This window comes from Sphaerodactylus townsendi, linkage group LG02 (assembly GCF_021028975.2).
Source record: "Sphaerodactylus townsendi isolate TG3544 linkage group LG02, MPM_Stown_v2.3, whole genome shotgun sequence".
NCBI classification, from domain to species: domain Eukaryota; kingdom Metazoa; phylum Chordata; class Lepidosauria; order Squamata; family Sphaerodactylidae; genus Sphaerodactylus; species Sphaerodactylus townsendi.
This window is the reverse complement of record NC_059426.1, coordinates 31,458,208-31,476,714: the sequence shown is the minus strand read 5'-3', so window position 1 is coordinate 31,476,714 and position 18,507 is coordinate 31,458,208. Positions and strand designations below refer to the sequence as shown.

Sequence of the window (18,507 nt, the reverse complement as noted above, 5' to 3'; positions counted from 1 at the left end):
AAATTCTGCTGTCTCTCTTTCCTGCATAAGGAGAGTTATGGCCCTATTGTGCTTTACGAAGAACAATACATCAGAAGAGAGTATTTCAATAAGTAACGACCAAGCTATGTGTGTAGATGTCATGTGCGTGAATCATTGTTTCCAATACAGAACCTCTGGCTTAAATGTAGTGCATAAATATTTACTTTTTAGCTGTTGAAGGCAAAACAAGTATGCAGTTAGGGCACAAAAACACTGAAAACTTGTGTCTGGAACAGCTCGCTCTCATGATCTGGCCATAGAATGTAGGTCAGATATTTTCATGCTTGCAGAACAATAGCGTTGTTTTTGAAAGAAAATAAGTGGTCAAGATTTACAAAATAATGCCCATTAGCTCGTAAAGCTAATCCTGAAAGTCACGTAAGGATCACACGTTCCTTCAGCATTGATCAGAGTTAATTTTGAGCTTAAAGGAATCCTAAATTAGTCATGCAGCCCTTAGCTACCTTATCAAAGGAATTCATTTTCTGCTATCTAATGCTGCCGTGCCAGGACTAGAGGGAGCCCCTGGTGCACTCTGACTGGTGTGATCATCCTTCTGTCCTCTTTTACATAGGAAGAAAGGATGGCTCAGCCATCTTGACAGAATTCCTGAGTCTGCTGTACAGATGGGGTTGAAATCTTGTTTGTTTTGTTTTTTATATTGCAGAGATAATTCTCTTATTTTGAAAGACAATTCTAAGCTCCTGTGAAGGACTTTGGCATTCAGTTATCACTATGGCTAGACTTTTGCTTTCTGTCCCCATTTGTGTTGGGTATAGCGCTCAAACAAGGAGGTGTACACCAGCATGGTGTGGTGATTAAGAGCAGGTGGATTCTAATCTGGAGAACCGGGTTTGATTCCCCACTCCTCCACCTGAGTGGCAGAGGCTTACCTGGTGAACCAGATGTGTTTCCACACTTCTACATTCCTGATGGGTGACCTTGGGCTAGTCACAGTTCTTCGGAACTCTCTCAGCCCCACATACCTCACAAGGTGTCTGTTGTGGGGAGAGGAAGGAAAAGGAGCTTTTAAGCCACTTTGAGTTTCCTTACAGGAGAGAAAGATCAGGTATAAATCCAAACTCTTCTTCAATACTTATTTCTGCAAAGTTACAGTATTATCTTAAGATGAAACCTATGGAGAGAATTAACCACAGGCTATTTTTTCATTGGTTGTTGTTGTTTGTTTGGTCTGCCTGGCTTTTCCTAGCCCAGGTGACCCTCAAAGCAATTAAAAACACAATAAACTGAGTTCAGGTTCTCTGTGCCATCTCGTTACATCAATGTAATGTGTTTCCTAAGTATATCTTGTCACTGAGGGAAAGGTTTACCATTCTAAACAAACCTGGCTTCCCAAAGTCATAAGAGACTGTGAAGGTCCCCTCCATTCCAAGAAAAGGAATGAATTTCCTTTCTTGGAATGTTGCTCGTCACTTGATACAGAGAAGGCACCCTTCTCAATATCCCAGCTTTGAATATCTGTAAAATACCCATGATCTCTTGAATCGGGTCTCTGGTAAGAGTATGCTGATTAGAAAAAAATATGTGGAACAATGCAGCAGAATAGCCTGTGGAAGAGCAGTTAGATTTGAGTCCAATCTACCTTAGAGACCCACAAGATTTTCAGGAGGTAAGCTTTCAAGAGTCAATACTCCCCTAGTCAGACATTGTAGGATAGAAGTGGGTAACTGAATCCTTTTAACCTGGGATGGGTGTTGTGAAGAATGCTTGAAAAGGATACAGTTCATATAACAGATCCTCCCCTATCTTCCTCTAAGTAGTGGTTAAGAACAGGTGTACTCTAATCTGGAGGAACCGGGTTTGATTGCCCGCTTTGCCGCTTGAGCTATGGAGGCTTATCTGGAGAATTCAGACTAGCCTGTGCACTATAACTCACACCAGCTGGGTGACCTTGGGCTAGTCACAGCTTTTTGGAGCTCTCTCAGTCCCATCCACCTCACAGGGTGTTTGTTGGGGGGAAGGGAATGGAGTTTGCAAGCCCCTTTGAGTCTCCTTCCAGGAGAGAAAGGGGGGATATAAATCCAAACTACTACTACTACTACTACTACTACTACTACTACTACTACTACTACTACTACTACTACTACTACTCTTCTTCTTCTTCTTCTTCTTCTTCTTCTTCTTCTTCTTCTTCTTCTTCTTCTTGTAAGTTTGCACCAAAACCAAAAGTCCTCCTCCTTAGTGTTGGGATAATATTGCGAACGCAGAGCACCGCTGTTCAGGGTGCTGTGAGAAAAAGGGTTCCAAAATATACCATCTGGGTGGCACACTTGTTTGTAAGACTCTCCCAAACTTCCTGGAGGAGCAACAGAAGTTTTCAAAGGGTGTTCATCATATCATTCAATACCAGCCAGGCTAATAACAGTGTTCTATTGTCTATATAGCTACATTCAGCTGGGAATTTTTGAACCCTCCTTTATTAACTTGCCATTTTTCAGGCCTGTGCTGTAATTCTGAATGTGTGCATCTGTTCCTGTTCCTCTGAAGAGCTGAGGATTTTTGTAGTAATTAACGAAGTTTGAAATGCTAGCATTCATGATAGTGGCCAAAGAATATAAATAGATAAGATAAATAGAACTAAACACAAAAGGCAAGGTCCATCAGAATGTCTTGGAAGACACCATTAAAAATAAAATAATTGGCTCATTTTTGGTGTAATTTAAGAAGCTTGAGAGACCTCTTGATCTCACTAGGACTTTAAGCAGTCATTTTCTAGCTTTGGCTCCTGCATCATTTTTATTGCTTATTAGTATTAAAACAGCAATGACTTTTGGAGGTGAGTTGAAATCTGGTCAGAATCCAGGAGCTGCAGTAAACAAGCAAACAAAAAAGATATATGGTGAGGGGGGAAATAGCAGAGACAGACACAAAAGAAAGAAAAATGCATGCTGTTTCGCTGTAGGAAATTTTATCAGCCATCTTGTTTCTACTAGCAGCATTTCTGTTGGAACAGCTTGCTGTGTGAATTAACTTGGGTACAAACTGCACCATTTGTAGCTATAGGAGCACCTGCTGCCAGTCATATTTTTCAGGATGCCCTGTACAAAACAAAACAAGAAATTCTGAAATTTGCTTTTCTTTTTCATAACAGTATCAAAGCTACCAAATTGCAGCCCTGAGACTTGCTTCCGCTGTGTGGATTGTTTGATCTCGGCTTTGATTATCCATGTGAGATCAATGTGATCAAAACCAGATGTTTGACCTCCAAGGGATGTTTTGGGGCTTCAGGGCGGTGGGACAGCTCTTACAGCTGGGCCTGAAGCTACCACAGTTGCAGGGTTACAGCAAAAGGGTGTGATTGAGGCTGGAGCTACATTCCCCAAACAGCATAACTTCCCTCCATCTTGTTCTGCAAATTTGCTCCTTGGGAAAGCCATTGATGTCCCTGGGTGACAGTGAAGGAAGTTTTTTATTTCATATCTGAGAAGAGCTTGTAGAGCCACTGGAGAATGTACAAATGACCAGAAGTGTAGCTGGGCAGAAGTGCGCCCAGGGCACACTCTGTGTTTTCCACCCCCCTGCAGCCCCTCCCCTGCGGCTCCGCCACCTCCCTTCACAGTGCCCCCTTACCTTTTTTAGTCAGCAGAAAACAGCTTTCTGCTGACTGAAACCAGGTCAGGCTGGTGGGGCTGGGCAAGGGGCAGGGTGATTTTTGCGCGCCCCAGGCATGTGCCCAATGCAACACGCCCCCTGTCCCCTTGTGGCTCCGCCACTGCAAATGACACAACTCCCCAGTTTTTTTGCCTCCCCTCCTTGCCTTGGCTATTTCTCTCTTAATTCCCACTTATCTAGACCTGGCCTTCTTTCTCCCACCTCTCTTGGCTCTGACTTCCAGCTTCCAAAGCTCTCTTCTCTGTCCCTTCCCAGAAGACTGCACTTCTTTAATACTGTGAAGTTTCTCTGGAGGTTTCTTTTTGACTCCTTGCATCAATTCTCCACTCCCTCTATCCATTTCCTCAAGCATCATTCTCAAGCAGCCTAACTTCAAGGTCTTCCTTTCCAGTGTTCCCACTGTACCTTTAACTTGAGCCTTCTTGCCTCTGGGTTTCTTGCTTTTAGTTATATCCTTATATAGTTATATCTTATTTTCTCTCATCACAGAATTCAAGGCTGCTTCCAGTGAAGGCCTCCCACATAGACACTGATCAGACCTAGAACTTCTTACTTTGAGCAAAATTGCTGTTAGCTTGTGCTCTGAAACCGCTACTCCCAATGTTCCCCTATTGACTGTGTAAGGTTTCATCCCAGCTAAATTGAGTGTTCCTTTTCCTCCTAGAAAATGACTAGGTGTTTTTCCCCATAAGTACTTGAACATAGCTCAGGCAGTCAGTGTCTGAGGTTTTACAGCCAGGAGCCCACTGCAGGATAAAATAACCACTGAAAATAACTTGATAAACTTGTTGTCTACTGGTTACATTTGGTATTACATACCTGTAATTCAGTGAGCTTTTTGGAATTTCCCCCCTCACTTTAATTCAATGAGTCATTTGAGATTTATTATTCAGTAATAAGAGGTGGATAAATAATATTCTCTGTAATAAGAGGTGGATAAATAATAAATAATTTAAAATAGCCGTGACTGGGGGTCTTTGCCCCATTATTGAACTGCTTATTTATTACTGTTCACTCGTAGGCCATTTACACACTTATAGTTTCCTTCACATTGAACTTGCATTTCCTTTGGGTTTGATTCTTGGTTACACACATGTTTCCCCCTCTTTGACAGTCATCCTGCCTTTAGAACAGACAATCCCCACAGTTTCCAAAAGCTCTGAAAGTGCAACTTTTCCTTTCCCTTCACAGGGGAAGCGAAGGAGATCAGTATGTGTTCAGCTCTCTTCAGGTTTTTTCACTCCTTCCACCTGGCCCTTCCCACACCACAGCAGTTTCTCCCACTCTTTGAGCCACATTTTCAGAAGGATCAGACATTTTTTGTTTCTTTTAATTTTCATGCTGAAGGTCTGTCACTGGAGTGACAGTCCCAGTGAAATGGACAAGAAATTGACTTGGTCTGGCAAAGTAACACTAAACAAAAGGTGGCACACACACACACACAAAAGGCAACAGGCAACCTACCCAAATGGAGGTTGCACAGAAACAACAAGGAGGTGGAGGCAGCCAAAATAGCAGCCACAGACACTTTGCAGGAGGAGAAAAAACTGCAGGTAAACCCCATTCCAAAGCAAACAGCCGCAGAGTAAGCAGTGCATGCATAAATGGCCATACTCATTTTGAAACAAAACGGCCTCCTCTTCAAGAGAAAAAAGATGTTACTCCATCTTGGTTAAGGGAGAAAAGGGACCAAGTATTTGTGGTAGCACTGTTTGACATGACAGGAACTTGGAGCCACCACGTCGTTTCTTGAGGGGAAGTCAAAGGGAAGTTCTAAAAAGTAGCCACTCCTTCAAAACAAGCAGGAAAAAGAAATCCTTTTGGATTCCTCAATATCTGCCAATGCATACCTGTGGGAAGGACATTAAAAAAAAAAACAGCCACGGTGCAGAATCTGGACCTGTAAATTACAAAAAAGACCAATGTTTATCCATATACATTGAACCACAGCGCAACGAAAGGTCTTGCATGAAGTCTGAATGGGAGAATAAAATAACACTGTGGAGGAGTGTAGTCTTTAAACAAACATGCAGAGTCTTTGTGCTGGTGCTAAAACATCCTTTGAGCAAGTACATCACAGAGAATGTTTTATGTGGGTGAGATTCATAAGCTACTAACTCGCACTGTGTGTTGCATCCGCAAGTAATAACCATGTGCGTGGTGGTGGTGGTGGGGGAATTGACTTCAGTAGATGAATCATTTATCTGTACTTCCATATTGATCTCTCTCCTCCCTTTCTCCTTTCTTCAGGATACTGAACACAACGTTATTTGAGCTGCCTGCAGTTATTGGCACTTTTCCTTCCTGGTCAATCTTTATCATTTTACTTCTGGTCCTTCAAGTTCTTCACTATTTTTGGACTTACCTAATAGTAAAAGCAGCTTATAAAGCTTTTTCTAAAGGCAAGGTAAGAGAATAGTATCCAGTTCTGCACTTTTCAGATTTCTTCCGGCTTGCAAATTAAATGCAATCTGTGCGTTTAATTGTTTTGTAATATGAGGTGTACTCAAGAGCTGCGTTGCCATGAATTGGAATGAGTTAAGCACAGCGCGTCCTGAAGTTGTATGTTCGATGCTGACCACCTGAGCTCCAAAGTGCTTATAACTTTGACTCCCACAGTCCTAATCCTGATTAGGTCTCCTCAGGCTGCAAATGGCTGCTGCAGTGATATGCCCAGATTTGCTACCATGTGGACGTTCAGCAAGGTGGTACCAATTCCAGCAACAATTCCTAGCGAGAATACTATCATAGTCCGCAAGTTCATGTACATTCATGGATTATATGTTGACGTTCAGAATTTTTAGCAAGGGATCTTTAAAATACTATATGTGAATTAGGTCTGAGCATTTCCTAAATGTGATACCTTGTCTCATTTTGGACAATGGGAATTAAGATACAATGTTCTTGTATGATGTGGGTGCTCCTGTGCAGGTCTGATCACCGGCCTGCTTCTCCTTTGAACTTAAGTCTGAAGATTGCCCACGTGGTGTCTCAAGGCTGCATTTTGGCCCCTTTTATCATCACTAATAGCCACTTATTTCTCACCAGACAATATACAATATTTCTTAACATTCTTGGTTGTTTTCTTTGTGCTGTCATTGAAGGCTGGGAAGTGGAACCCTTTGCATGTAAGTTTCCTCAGGGAGCAGCGAATTTACCTTTTCCCCTTGATCTTCAATAACTTTATCCTTTTCTTTCAATGTTTTTTTTTCTCTGCTTCTACTTTGTTTTGTGGGTGTGGAAAAGGCCAAACAGTTAGTCCATGTACTACACTTCTGCGTTTGGAAGATAAATGAATATTTATTTATTGTTTGTTTGTTTCAAATTAATGTCCCACCGTATCCCCTCAAGGCTCAGGGCAGGTTCGTTACAATCAATAAATACAATCCATAAAAAACATTTAAAATAGAACTGTACAAAAATTAGAACAATAGTGCAATAACACCAAATGACAATATAACATGGCAGAAGTATTGCAAAAGCAGATGGCAACATAATCTTTTTGATTTCTACTGACACCCTGTTGTGGAAGAAGCTCTTTTAAAATGGAACAGACCAAAATCCAGTGGTCTCCTCAAGGATTAAAATAAAAATCCCTCATTCCCACTTCTGCAAGTTCTGGGTAGAGAAAAGAACCGAAATTGCATGTATCTCTACGTGCGGATACTTTGGAATCCAGAGTTAGTTAACCTTTTTGGCTTGTTCTCCATGCATGAGAATAGCATTCATTTGTGGAACGGTTTTGTTAGTATTGTCGGACATATGTGGGGAGACTTGTGTGGGAAGCCTCATGCCCGTTCTCCATTTTTCCTCCACAGCCGCCATTGCTTTACTCTTTTTTCCAGCTTCCTTCTTTCCCTCTTGCCTATCTGTCTCATCCTCCCATCTGCCATTTTCTCTCCTGTTCGTTTGTCTTTCTCCCTTGCCTTTTTTCCATTTTTCTTGCTTTCTTGACTCCCTGATTTTTCACCAACCACCCTTTCTGCACTGTTTTTTCCTTCCTTCCTTCCACTCACCCACCTTCCTTTATGCCTTGCCTCGCCTCATTGCCCACTCCTTCATTTCCCAATTCACCTCCAGTGCTGAAGTGAAGCTGCAGCAGCCATTTTGGATTACCAGAGTTACCTAGGCAACTCCAACTGGCTGCTGAGACCTCGTGTGGCAATCTCAGCATTTTAAACCTTTTTTAATTCCCACCTCCCCTTACAATTTAAGATTTGTCTGCAGACTGAGAGTTCCTCCAAGTTTGTAGAAAGAGCTCACTTCTCTGTACATGGTAGGGTTGCCATCCTCCAGGTCATGGCTGAGGATCTCAAACTATTACAACTGATCTCCAGGCAACAGAGACCATTTCAGCTGGAGAAAAATGGCCACTTTGGATGGCTGCCTTTATGGTATTATTGAAGTCCTTGGCCACCCTCTTCAGGCTCCACCCATAAAATCCTCAGGAAGTTCTCAGCCCAGTCCTGGCAACCTTAGTCCATGGTCCTAATAGTTTAATGGTGTTCTCTATGTAAACATATCCACTAAATCAGGGGTCTGCAACCTGCGGCTCTCCAGATGTTCATGGACTACAATTGGCCGTGCTGGCAGGGGCTGATGGGATTTGTAGTCCATGAACATCTGGAGAGCCGCAGGTTGCAGACCCCTACACTAAATGTTTGAAGCTATCTTTCTCTGACGACCCTTGAAAAATGTTGTGGTTTTTGCCCTATGGTGTACTAATAATATGCTCTACCAAGATGTCCTGTGCTTTCCCCCCTGGTCACCCTGTTCTTCTATCTGTTTCTTTGCATTTTCTGTACATTTTGAACTTTAAATGCCAACACACAATGAGATTTTTTTTTTGAAAGAGAGGAAGAGCAATACTGGTCTGAAATTTGAAAGCATAAATAGACTCCTTAAATTAATGAATGAAACCTCAGTCTTGGAATACCCATCTCAGTTGTGAAGGCCCATCAGGATCAGAATTTGTTGTGCAGTACCAGCTCCATCACACACTTCACACCCTCAGTATAGCCCCCAGCACTAATCAATCAGCCTTGTTGGAAGGTCATTCTTTTTCAATTCAACCTCTCTCCCTTGTGAACTGGCTGCCAGCCCCTGCGCCAAACGCCCCTCATATAGTGCATCTCTGGGATATTTTGGATACTATCAATGCTGCCTTAGTTTGCCCAGACTCCTCAGTTAAAATCCTCCCTCCCTATACGGTGCCTTCCTCTCCTTTCCTCAAGACTGCTTCTTCCATATCAAATACCAGGAGAGTCCTCCTGTTCCGCGTGTGCAGATTTCTGCTGACAGCTAACAAACAAAACCATACTTTTTGCTGAATTAGCATCCTCAATGATCTTCGCTTTTTTTTTACTATCACTTCTGTGTGACATGGTAGTTATATGGGACCTCCACTAGAGAGCTTTCAATTGGAATTAATCTGCTGATCTCAGTCTGTTCTTTATTTGCCTAATTTATACTCCACCTTTATCCTCAATGGGGGCCCGAAGTGGCTTTTACACCATTGTCCTCTCCTCTGTTTTAGCTCCACAACAACCCTATGAGGTGAGTTAGGCTGAGAACATGGTTGTGTTCACACAAGGGTTCAAGCGAGGCTTTTCCCTGCTTCGCCAGAGCATTGTGGTACATTCATACACTTCCTGGCGTTTCCTCAACTTTTCCTTAATCTTTCTGAAGCCTGCTTTCCTGCGAAGTTTTGGGACTGATGCCAACAAAGCCTGGGTGGCTGCTGTGTGGGTGGGAAAGTTTGGATTTTCCCACTTGCGTGGTTGCCATTTTCCTGACTTTTATCTGCATCAGTTTCCTCCTCCTCCTCCACCAGGAGGCTTTTAAATAAAAATTGCAGTGGAATATCATTATATTGATGTAAAATAACATGCATACCAGCTTCTTTGAACTCTAAGCTTTCATTTTTAAGCAAAATTTTAGCCCCTTTTGTTGCAGAGATGTATGGGGAAAGGCATGTATCCTTAACAAAGGGACTAAAGGCTTTTTTAAAAATGAAAAGCTGTGAATTTAGAGAATCTGATATGCACATTATTGTAACACTGTAGTGATGCAACAATGTTCAACTCTATGGAATACAACAGTGTTATTTTTTTAAAAAAACTGAAAATAAATTGTTTGTTTGTTTACTTACTCATTCATTCATTCGTTTGTTTGTTTGTTTGTTTATAGACTGCCCTCCCCTGAAGGGCTCAGGGCAGTGTACATCAAGCATATATATCTCAATAAAATCAGCATAAAACAATTAGCATAAAATTATGCAATAAAATCAGCATAAAATTAAAATTTACAGTACAACAAATTTATAACAGCAACTGATGGTGACTTTTCCCTCCCATCCCGCCCACGGGAGGCCTGTATGGTACTCAGTGATCCAGGGTAGAAAAGGGCTCAGTGATCCAGGGTAGAAGGAGTGGCTACTGCCAAGGGACTGGACAAAGAAACTGCAGAGCAATTTGATGTGGGGAAACCCTGCAACAACAAGGGGAAAACCACACAATCCTTTTTCTAGTGGAAACTTCCTGTGTGATTGGGCCAAGATCACCCAGCAAACTTTCATGACAAAATGGGGATAAGAACCTGGGACCCCACGATCCAAGTCTGGTCAACTAACAACTGTATCACATTAGCTCACACTGGGACTTAGTCTAGAGCCTTGAGGAATTGCCAAATAGCTCCTGGTTTGCTGATCCAATGGTAAAAGGAATAGAAAAAAAGGAGAGAAGGAGGAGGCATGCATGTAACCAATGTAGCATTTTTTTCTTCGGCTACCAGCCTGGCTCCTACTGTTCCTTTCCTCTTGCTGGTGTATATGAAGGTGGGAGAAAGCAAGAGGGAGGGAAGCATAAGATAGCGATGGCTAAGGAGTTACCTAACTTTTTTCTTTGCCAATTCACTCGCCTCTTATTCTACAAAGTGCATCTCAAGCAATATTAATTGCATGTGCAATCAAGGGCTTCGAGGAGATGGAATGGACTGAAAGTAGGGGGTTTGGAGTAGGGGGAGTTGGGTACCAGCCCAGGTGGAGATGAGGTGATTCAGAAGGTGAAGGGTGTTTTTTTTAATTGTCTTGTTTTTAATGCAGAAGTGGTTGACATAAAAATTTGCTTGTATAAGTATCTGGAGAAGTAAGATTGATAAGGAATTGAAGGAAAGAGAGTGTGCATATGTGTGCCATAAACACACAGCTAACTTACGGCAACCCCAAAGCGTTTTCAAGGCAAGGGACACTTGGAGGTAGTTTGCCGGTGCCTGCCTCCATGTGGGCTGAGAGAGTTCTGAAAGAACTGTGACTGGCCCAAGGGCACCCGGCAGGCTTCATGTGGAGGAGTGGGGAATCAAATCCAGTGCTCCAGATTAGAAGGAAAGGGTACAAGCAGCAAATGAAGGGGTATGGGGCATGGAATGTAAGATATAAGAGAACATGAGTGGGAGGATGTAGTTGGGGGCAAGTTAGGTGTAATAGCTGGTTACATTTTTATTGAACTGTCACTCCTGTTCTTGTATACTTGTGAGGACAGATGCATTTTAACACTGAGCAAGCATGCAGATGAGGGGAACAAATGCATTACTTCCTTCCCAATCAGATTTGACTTCACCTTGTTGCCTAATCTTCGCCCATCCCAAATCTTGCTCCAGTATTGATGTCAGTTGACCTCAGGGAACTGAGAGATAAGGACAGGGAGGAGAATTGAGCTCGCCTCCCTGGCGTGCCCCTTGATGCTGTAATCACTTCAACACCCACCATACACTCACAGGCCAAGCTAAATGCTTGATAATTCTTAACGTCTGTGATGAAGGTTGAGCTGGAAAGACGGTCCATCTTGTCTCTCTTGTGCAACATCTTCCAGTGTGCTTTCCCCTTCTTCTTTGTTTTGCAGGCAAGGGACGACCGTAGTGATGTTGAATCGAGCTCGGATGAAGAACCCTCACCTCATTCAAAGACCTCCCATAGCTCTGCCACCACCAATGGGACCAGCGGAGCAAATGGGACAAACGGCTACCTCACTGGTGGCAGTTCTGCGGAGGAACACTAATTTCTGCAGATTAAGCACTAAGAGACAAAATGAACTGTTTGCTACAGGAAGTAAATAAGTTATGAATGCTGGGTCTCTTTTTTCTTTCCTGATTCTTTCTGTCAACATCAGAGGGGGGAAAAGCCCACTTAATATATTTAAATTATTCTGATAGTGCACTATGTATTTCCTGTTTGTGAATGACAGCGCCACGCCATTCTCTGTATGTAGGCATGCTGTATTTGTATATAATGACCAGATGGGAAAAGTATTTTCTTCTGTACTCACTATTATTTTTTATAGATAGATAAATATATTATTTGAGGGTGACTTGCAGGTGAACAGGAGCTTCCTGCCGATTTTCTCGTGGTCTTTGTCCAAGCTAAAGATTGCCAGGCTGAGGTAGGTCTTCTTCTGGCCTAATGTTTTAGGCATCTGCTTGAATTTCATTCCCACTAGAAGTCCTTCTTCAGTTTTCAGACCTCTTTGCTATTTTTGTGCTGAAGGATGCTGGGTTTTGAGATTGCCAGTACAATCACAAAAGGTAGTCACCATCCCCTCCCCTGGTATGAAGTTTTTGAAATGGTGTGTTCATGTTTCAGTAGCCTCTAGTTCAGTTATTCAGACTAAACTAGTTCCTGTAGGATGGGATTTTAGCATCCTTTTAAACTCCGAAGTTGGTGGTGAATTAGAATAGAAGAGACTTCACTGTTGGTGCAAATGCCCAAGCTACGTTTACAAGTACAGCAACCTCATCTTGTGGAAAAGTCCCATCTTGCAAAAATTTAATCTCTCAACAAGATTGTTGTATAGCTTTTGTGCTGAGTTTTGGGGGGAGGGGGATGAATATTTACACAGATGTAAAACCATGACCTCAAAACTTACGCTTATTTGGAGAAATAGCAATTGGATGAAGAAAACAGAACAAATTAACTGCTTATTAGAAATACTGTGGATCAGAGGTATTGGTGTATTAGTATGTGTTGAGGCGGTATATTAGAGAGAAATTAGAATGCGTTAAGTTTCACCAACTGCAGAGGTATTGGTAAAGCTGGCTCTGGACCGTACCATTTCAAACAGGGGAGGTCTGTCATATGACTGAATGATTTCCCGTACAAAATAATTCCCTGTAAGAAGTAAACAAGCATCTCAGGAGGAGGAGTCCAGGCTCGTTTTCTGCATGAAGGGAATTATTTAACACAGAGTGGTATGTCATGTCACACGCCCCAACATGCCATTCTGCAGCTCAGCCAAGACTGATTTGTTTCCTTATCTGCTGCAGGTGGAAAATTAGGCCTTACACTAACCCCCGAGGGTTATTTTATAGCACGCATGCAAATGCTGTCCTGCATTTTTCAGTTCTTCAGGACCACTCCAATTCACTTGTGGGATCACAGCGGCCAGCAGTGATCCTACCCCAGTCAACGCAACTAGGAGCAGCAGCAGACTCCCCTACCCTAGCAATGGCAGCAGAAGTCTTATTCCTGTAGTATTTTCTCCCACCCTTTGTGTGAGGAAAAAGGCACTTGCCTTAACTAGCAGCACTTGCCGCATTTCCAGGTTTTGTGCCCAACCTGGGAGCTGCAGAAACTGCTTCCTGGACGTCCCCAGATAGGAACTCATACGAAACCTCATTTTAATTATTAGGTAAAGCTTGGAAGTGACATTCCCCTTACTTTTCTTTGGCATAAGAGCAAACTTGTATCTATTGCTAATCCCCCCCCCCCAAAAAAAAAAAAAAATCAGGAGGAGCGCACGCCTTACTGGAAAAGTATTTGTTCTTTTTTTTTAAAAAAAAAAAATCTCTCTTCATTTGAAGCTTCCTGATTTGACAAAAGATCCCTATCTCCAAAGATATTTCTGTACCTAGCCAAGCAAGTATCAGCCCATTAAAAGTTTTTGGTGGGTGTTTCTCTGTGCAGTTTCATTCTGTAGCAGGGCTATGCACAGAAGAAATGTGTGTGCCAAAGAACCTACAACAGCAGTATGGACGGGAATACTCTGGAAGCAGGAAATGACCTGCTGTGAATCATAAGATCGGTGCCTCCACTAGAACCAGAATTTTTGTTTCCTTCTACACACTTCTGCAACATAATCTCACGTGAATATTTTGCTGAGCAATGCAGTATTTTTGCATGGCTTTGTTTTGTACCAGAGAGGTCGGGGATTGGCTCTTGTTCAACAGAAAAGCCTGTCGTTGACTTCCTGTTCCTTATTTTTGAAGCCAACCAAAGTTGAAGGCTTTCTCCTCTCATCCCCTTCACCCCGTTGAGTTGGAGTATTCTGAATAGCTCTTGTGAATACCTGGACTCAGATCCAACTTGCAGCTCTTCAGTTTGAAGCTCTTCAACACCCAGGAGGTAGTGATTTTGGAGATTGGTCCCATGCAGGATTTCCACAAATGAAAGAGGTTGTGGTTCTCACCGATTTGCCCCTCTTCTGTTGCAGACTTCAAAAGCCTCACTATTCCTGAGGATTCCCTGTTGAAGAGGGTTGTTTTGGGCGCAAGGGGAAGGGGAGGTGTGGAAAGTTTGTTCTGTCGGCTGAAGAGTTCTGCAGGACCCAAACTTTGATGTTGAACCTCTTACAAAGTGAGTTCAACAAAACCCCTGGAAAAGTCAGTTACATCGCAACATGTTAAAGGAAAACAACCCTTTAACTGTCCTTTATTTAATAGTTAAAAAGCCGGAATGTTTGGCGAGAAATAAACAGTACCAATAATCCATTTAAGTTAGCTAGAGGTTAATTGCCATTGGAGTTTGTTTTTCCATCCCCATGCTGTAATTCAGGAGCTATCACAGGTTGACTTCTGCTTCTGATGCAGTCTTACCTTTTCCAATACTGAAAGCCAAACCAGACAGGATGCTGGCATTTCTACGAATGGTTTGGGGTTTGGGGGATTATGATTTTTAGTTGTTTGGGTTTTTTAAATCTTTTTACTTCAAAAAGCAGGTGCAACAGAGCTAGTTTCTGATTGGGACCATGACGAATGGAGACTGAAACCTCCCTTGCTCGGTGTGGTTTTCCTGACATGAATTAGTCCTACAGAGCTGATTTTTGCTCTGTTGGTCAAACATGAAGTTACCTGTGTCAGCATATGTATGTTTCAGGTCAGGAACAAATTGCATGTGGTGAGGGAAGGGTTAAATTCTCCCTGGTACCACAGTCCTAATCTGAGTTGTCCCCTGTGCTCTATGTAAAGAAATAACTTTGCAAGCTACATACAGCATCAAATTGGATTTGTCCCTAAGTCTGTAAAGCTAAGCTGGATTCCTCTACACAGTATGAAGGGACACCTGTATGAAAAAAATAAGTCTGCATGGGTTTGAATGGGGGACTGAAAGTGCAATCTAATTGAACATACACACATCAGTAGTCACAATTAATTTTCCTGCTAATGATGAATACTGATTTGGAGGGAACTCTGTTGATTTGGAGAGAGGGGATCTTTCAAATGCTTAACAGAACTTGAACAAAGAGCTGGTCTTTTCTGAACTCAGGGCCACTATTTTGAAGAAAGGGGTTAGGACCGACAGCTAGTGGCCATTACAATTCTTTTGGCTACATTCAGTTTGAGATGAGATGCACAGTAATAGGCTCGATACAAAGGAATCTCCTTCGCACTTTCAAAAAGTGGTCTATAGAAACTGTAGTTGATCTATAGAAGGGTTATTACAATTTAGTATACACTGGATATCCTCCATCATTTTGTTGCCACAGATATCCCAGTGTATGGATGGAGTCTTCCTTCAGAGGGAGATTCCCTATATAGCGATGGATTGAAGGGTATGGGAAACGCCCTTGGGGGTGTACCCACTAACCCCTTGGGGATGTTCTACCATGTATGCAAGGAACTGGAGGTCTAGACAAAAAATGTTTAATCGCAATGTATTTCTAGAAGAAAAAAGTCCACTTTCTGAATTTCTGTTATGAATATATATAGATAGATAGATATTAAACTCTATTACCCACTCTTGTTAGTGAACGTTCTTTGAACCCTTTTAACACTAGAATTAAGAGATATAATGGCTGGGATATATAAAGTAGAAAAAGTGAAGAAAACAGTTATGTAGAACTTAGTAGCGATTAGGTAGACTGAGCAGCCTGTTAGCCGGCCCTGGGGATAGTCAAGTGAGACCCGTTGTTGTTTGCATTTACTTAAGTATTGACACTTAAATCGCTGAAAGAAGAAAATGTGTTTTGTAAAAAGTTGGTCTAGCGTCTGGTGTGTAGGTTTCTAAAGCATATATCCAATTGAGGGTAGAAATGTTGGGGATTTATTCGCAATCTCTGTCCAGGTGATCGAATGTCAGATTTAAAATGCCAAAAAGAAATAGATATATCTCTGTTGCCATATATGGTTTTCTTCATTTCATGTGTTCATGGTGAGTTAGGTTGCAGTTTCCTTCCATCTGTTTCCAAGGCAGAGGGCCGGTTCACTCGGGCAGCGTACATGGGCAGGGTGCAAGAGTCGGCTTCGGCTTGCGCATAACTGTCCTGCCACATGGAGAAACTTGAATATGAACTTGGCCTCATGTGCATAAATAATTATATGAGTAGCCCCCTCTGAAAGTGTCTTTTAAACAAAAACTTTTTTGCAATTCACATATTTGTGGAGTCTGCATATGTAGGGGCTTATGTCCCTCAACTCTGAATTCACATTCAGGATTCCACAAACAGCAGCACGGAAAGCTGCGCACGTCTGCCGCTCACTTCTTTACTTTGCCACGAGTGCAGTCTTTACGTCAGTGCTAGTCCACAGTTTATTTGCATGAAGGGAAATTGTTGGCTATTCATATTTGATGGCTACACGGCACAGAGTTTGCTCCTTTCGGGAGCCTTTACATGACTCTCGCCCCCCTACTGTCATGCAATCCATGTGGTGGTGTTAGGAAGCCGTTGGTGTGATCTGCAAGGAATGAATGACCATTTAAGGTTTGGGATCCTGTCGTAGAAAAAGGAAGGTTAGCTGTGCAATTGGAATGATTGTGGAGATCCTTCACTGGTGACTTTATTAACGCCCTCTTCCTCTCAAGCAACTTTAATATCTGAGCTGAGCATGCCGTAACAAGCAAGAAAACAGTCTGCATATGTGTGTGCGTGTACCGTATTTTGCAATAAACTAAGGGAAGATTGTTGTGTAACCAAATGCCACATGGTTTTGAATGTCTGACATTGCCCATAGAAAGGCATAGATTACACAATATTCTGGTGATTCAGGTTGGCCATCCTTTCTGCCGTTTCCCTTGATTGGCAGAGCATGGCAGAGAGTTCTGAATATAGGGCTATTACTGTCCGTATTTCACATCTCAAAAATATATGCACCGTGACTTGGGGTTTCTGTAGATTTCCCATGCGAGAGAAAGATTGCCCCATTGCTGTATGTTTTGTATTTATTTTTGATTTACTATGGGATGATAATTTTGTGCTGTTTTAATGACCCAATATCTCATGTCCACATGAAGTAATTATTTCAGTTCTGTATGCCCGCGTGAAAAAAAGGCCAAAATATCCCAAATCACAGTGTTCTTCAAAATAAGAGTTGCCTTGAAACCATAAGCTTCATAATGGCTCTTTTAAATCAGTGGGGTGTTGTATTTATACATGGAGGGGATTTTTTTCTACTGCACTGTGTTGGTTTCTTTCTGTTGGTACGTTGAGAAAACCATGCATTTTAAGCTTCTTTTCTTAACATGGTTGTGAGTTTGGAAGACAAACATACACAGCGTATTTTTTACTTTCAGGAAGTTCCAGTTTGTAATTACAGTGAAACTCTGAACCTTACAAAGCTCTACACTTAGGAAATCTCTTCTACTTATTTTAATGGAGGGGAAAGGTTACGTATTTTAATAGTATTTATTCGAAACTTGACTCCAGCCTCATGATTCAACAAGACCTGTTGACCAAAAGCATTTGGTAATTATATTCATCTCCAAACCAAAAGGATGATACATACAGATCTGCATCAGAGCAGTTTTGTCCCTGCATGCTGATTTCTAAATAACGAAAACAATAACGATCAGTCTGTGTTCTATACGGTGGTTACCTTCCTCACGTCAGGGCAGGAAACAATGGTGCAATTTTTTTTCACCCGTGTTTTCAAGACAATCCAGTGTTTGAGCAACTCTCGCTACGACAATAACATACTGGTATTCCAGTGTTGGAAATGCCGTGATGTGTTAGCCTTAGATTTTGCTTCTGGGGTTTTGTTTTGTTTTTTTAAATATAGAAATTACAATTCTTCCTGGAATATTTGAAATTAATATTGTGAACTTTTAATTTTAAAAAAACAACACTTTCATAATAAACACTGAGTATTATGAATGTCCTTTTTTGCTTGCCTTCTTTTGCACTTATATGATGGTGGAGGGATTTCTGAGATTTATTAACATTACCCCTCTAGTAGGGTTATTCCCAGGAGGTTTCATGGATACCACGTGTCCCCGAAAATAAGACAGGGTCTTATATTAATTTTTGCACCAAAAGATGCATTATTTTCGGGGTAGGGCTTATTTTAGGGGAAATATGGTACCTTCACAATTCCTTAAGGCATCAGCCCCGTTGCTTCCCCGTCACATGTGATGCAAGCCGCATCCTCATTGGCAGGGAGCACTCTGCTGGATCACACCATCCTGATCTGTAACTACCAGTAGGGCTTATTTTTGGAGCAGGGCTTGTATTTTAAGCCTCCTACAAAAATCCTGAAAAATTATGATAGGTCTTATTTTTGGGAAAACACGGTAGTTTCACTCATTATATAACTACAATTGCTGTGCTGTTATCCTCCATTCCTTCTTATTTCTACCCATAGGGAAACTAG

General features: G+C 42.0%; 1 protein-coding gene across 2 annotated transcripts in view; it reads left to right on the top strand.

Annotated features, from left to right (window-relative positions):
• The window catches only part of CERS6 (ceramide synthase 6), a 103,680-nt gene extending 85,665 nt beyond the window's left edge, over window positions 1-18,015 (top strand). The window contains exons 7-9 of one of the 2 annotated variants that reach the window (XM_048484293.1): window positions 5,905-6,061; window positions 6,759-6,782; window positions 11,553-18,015. In XM_048484293.1, the coding sequence (XP_048340250.1) occupies window positions 5,905-6,061; window positions 6,759-6,782; window positions 11,553-11,708 (337 nt within the window). In that variant the 3' untranslated portion in view covers window positions 11,709-18,015. The remainder of the gene's footprint in view (window positions 1-5,904; window positions 6,062-6,758; window positions 6,783-11,552) is intronic. The other variant, XM_048484295.1, reaches the window with a different exon arrangement.
• Window positions 18,016-18,507: the final 492 nt, after the last annotated feature.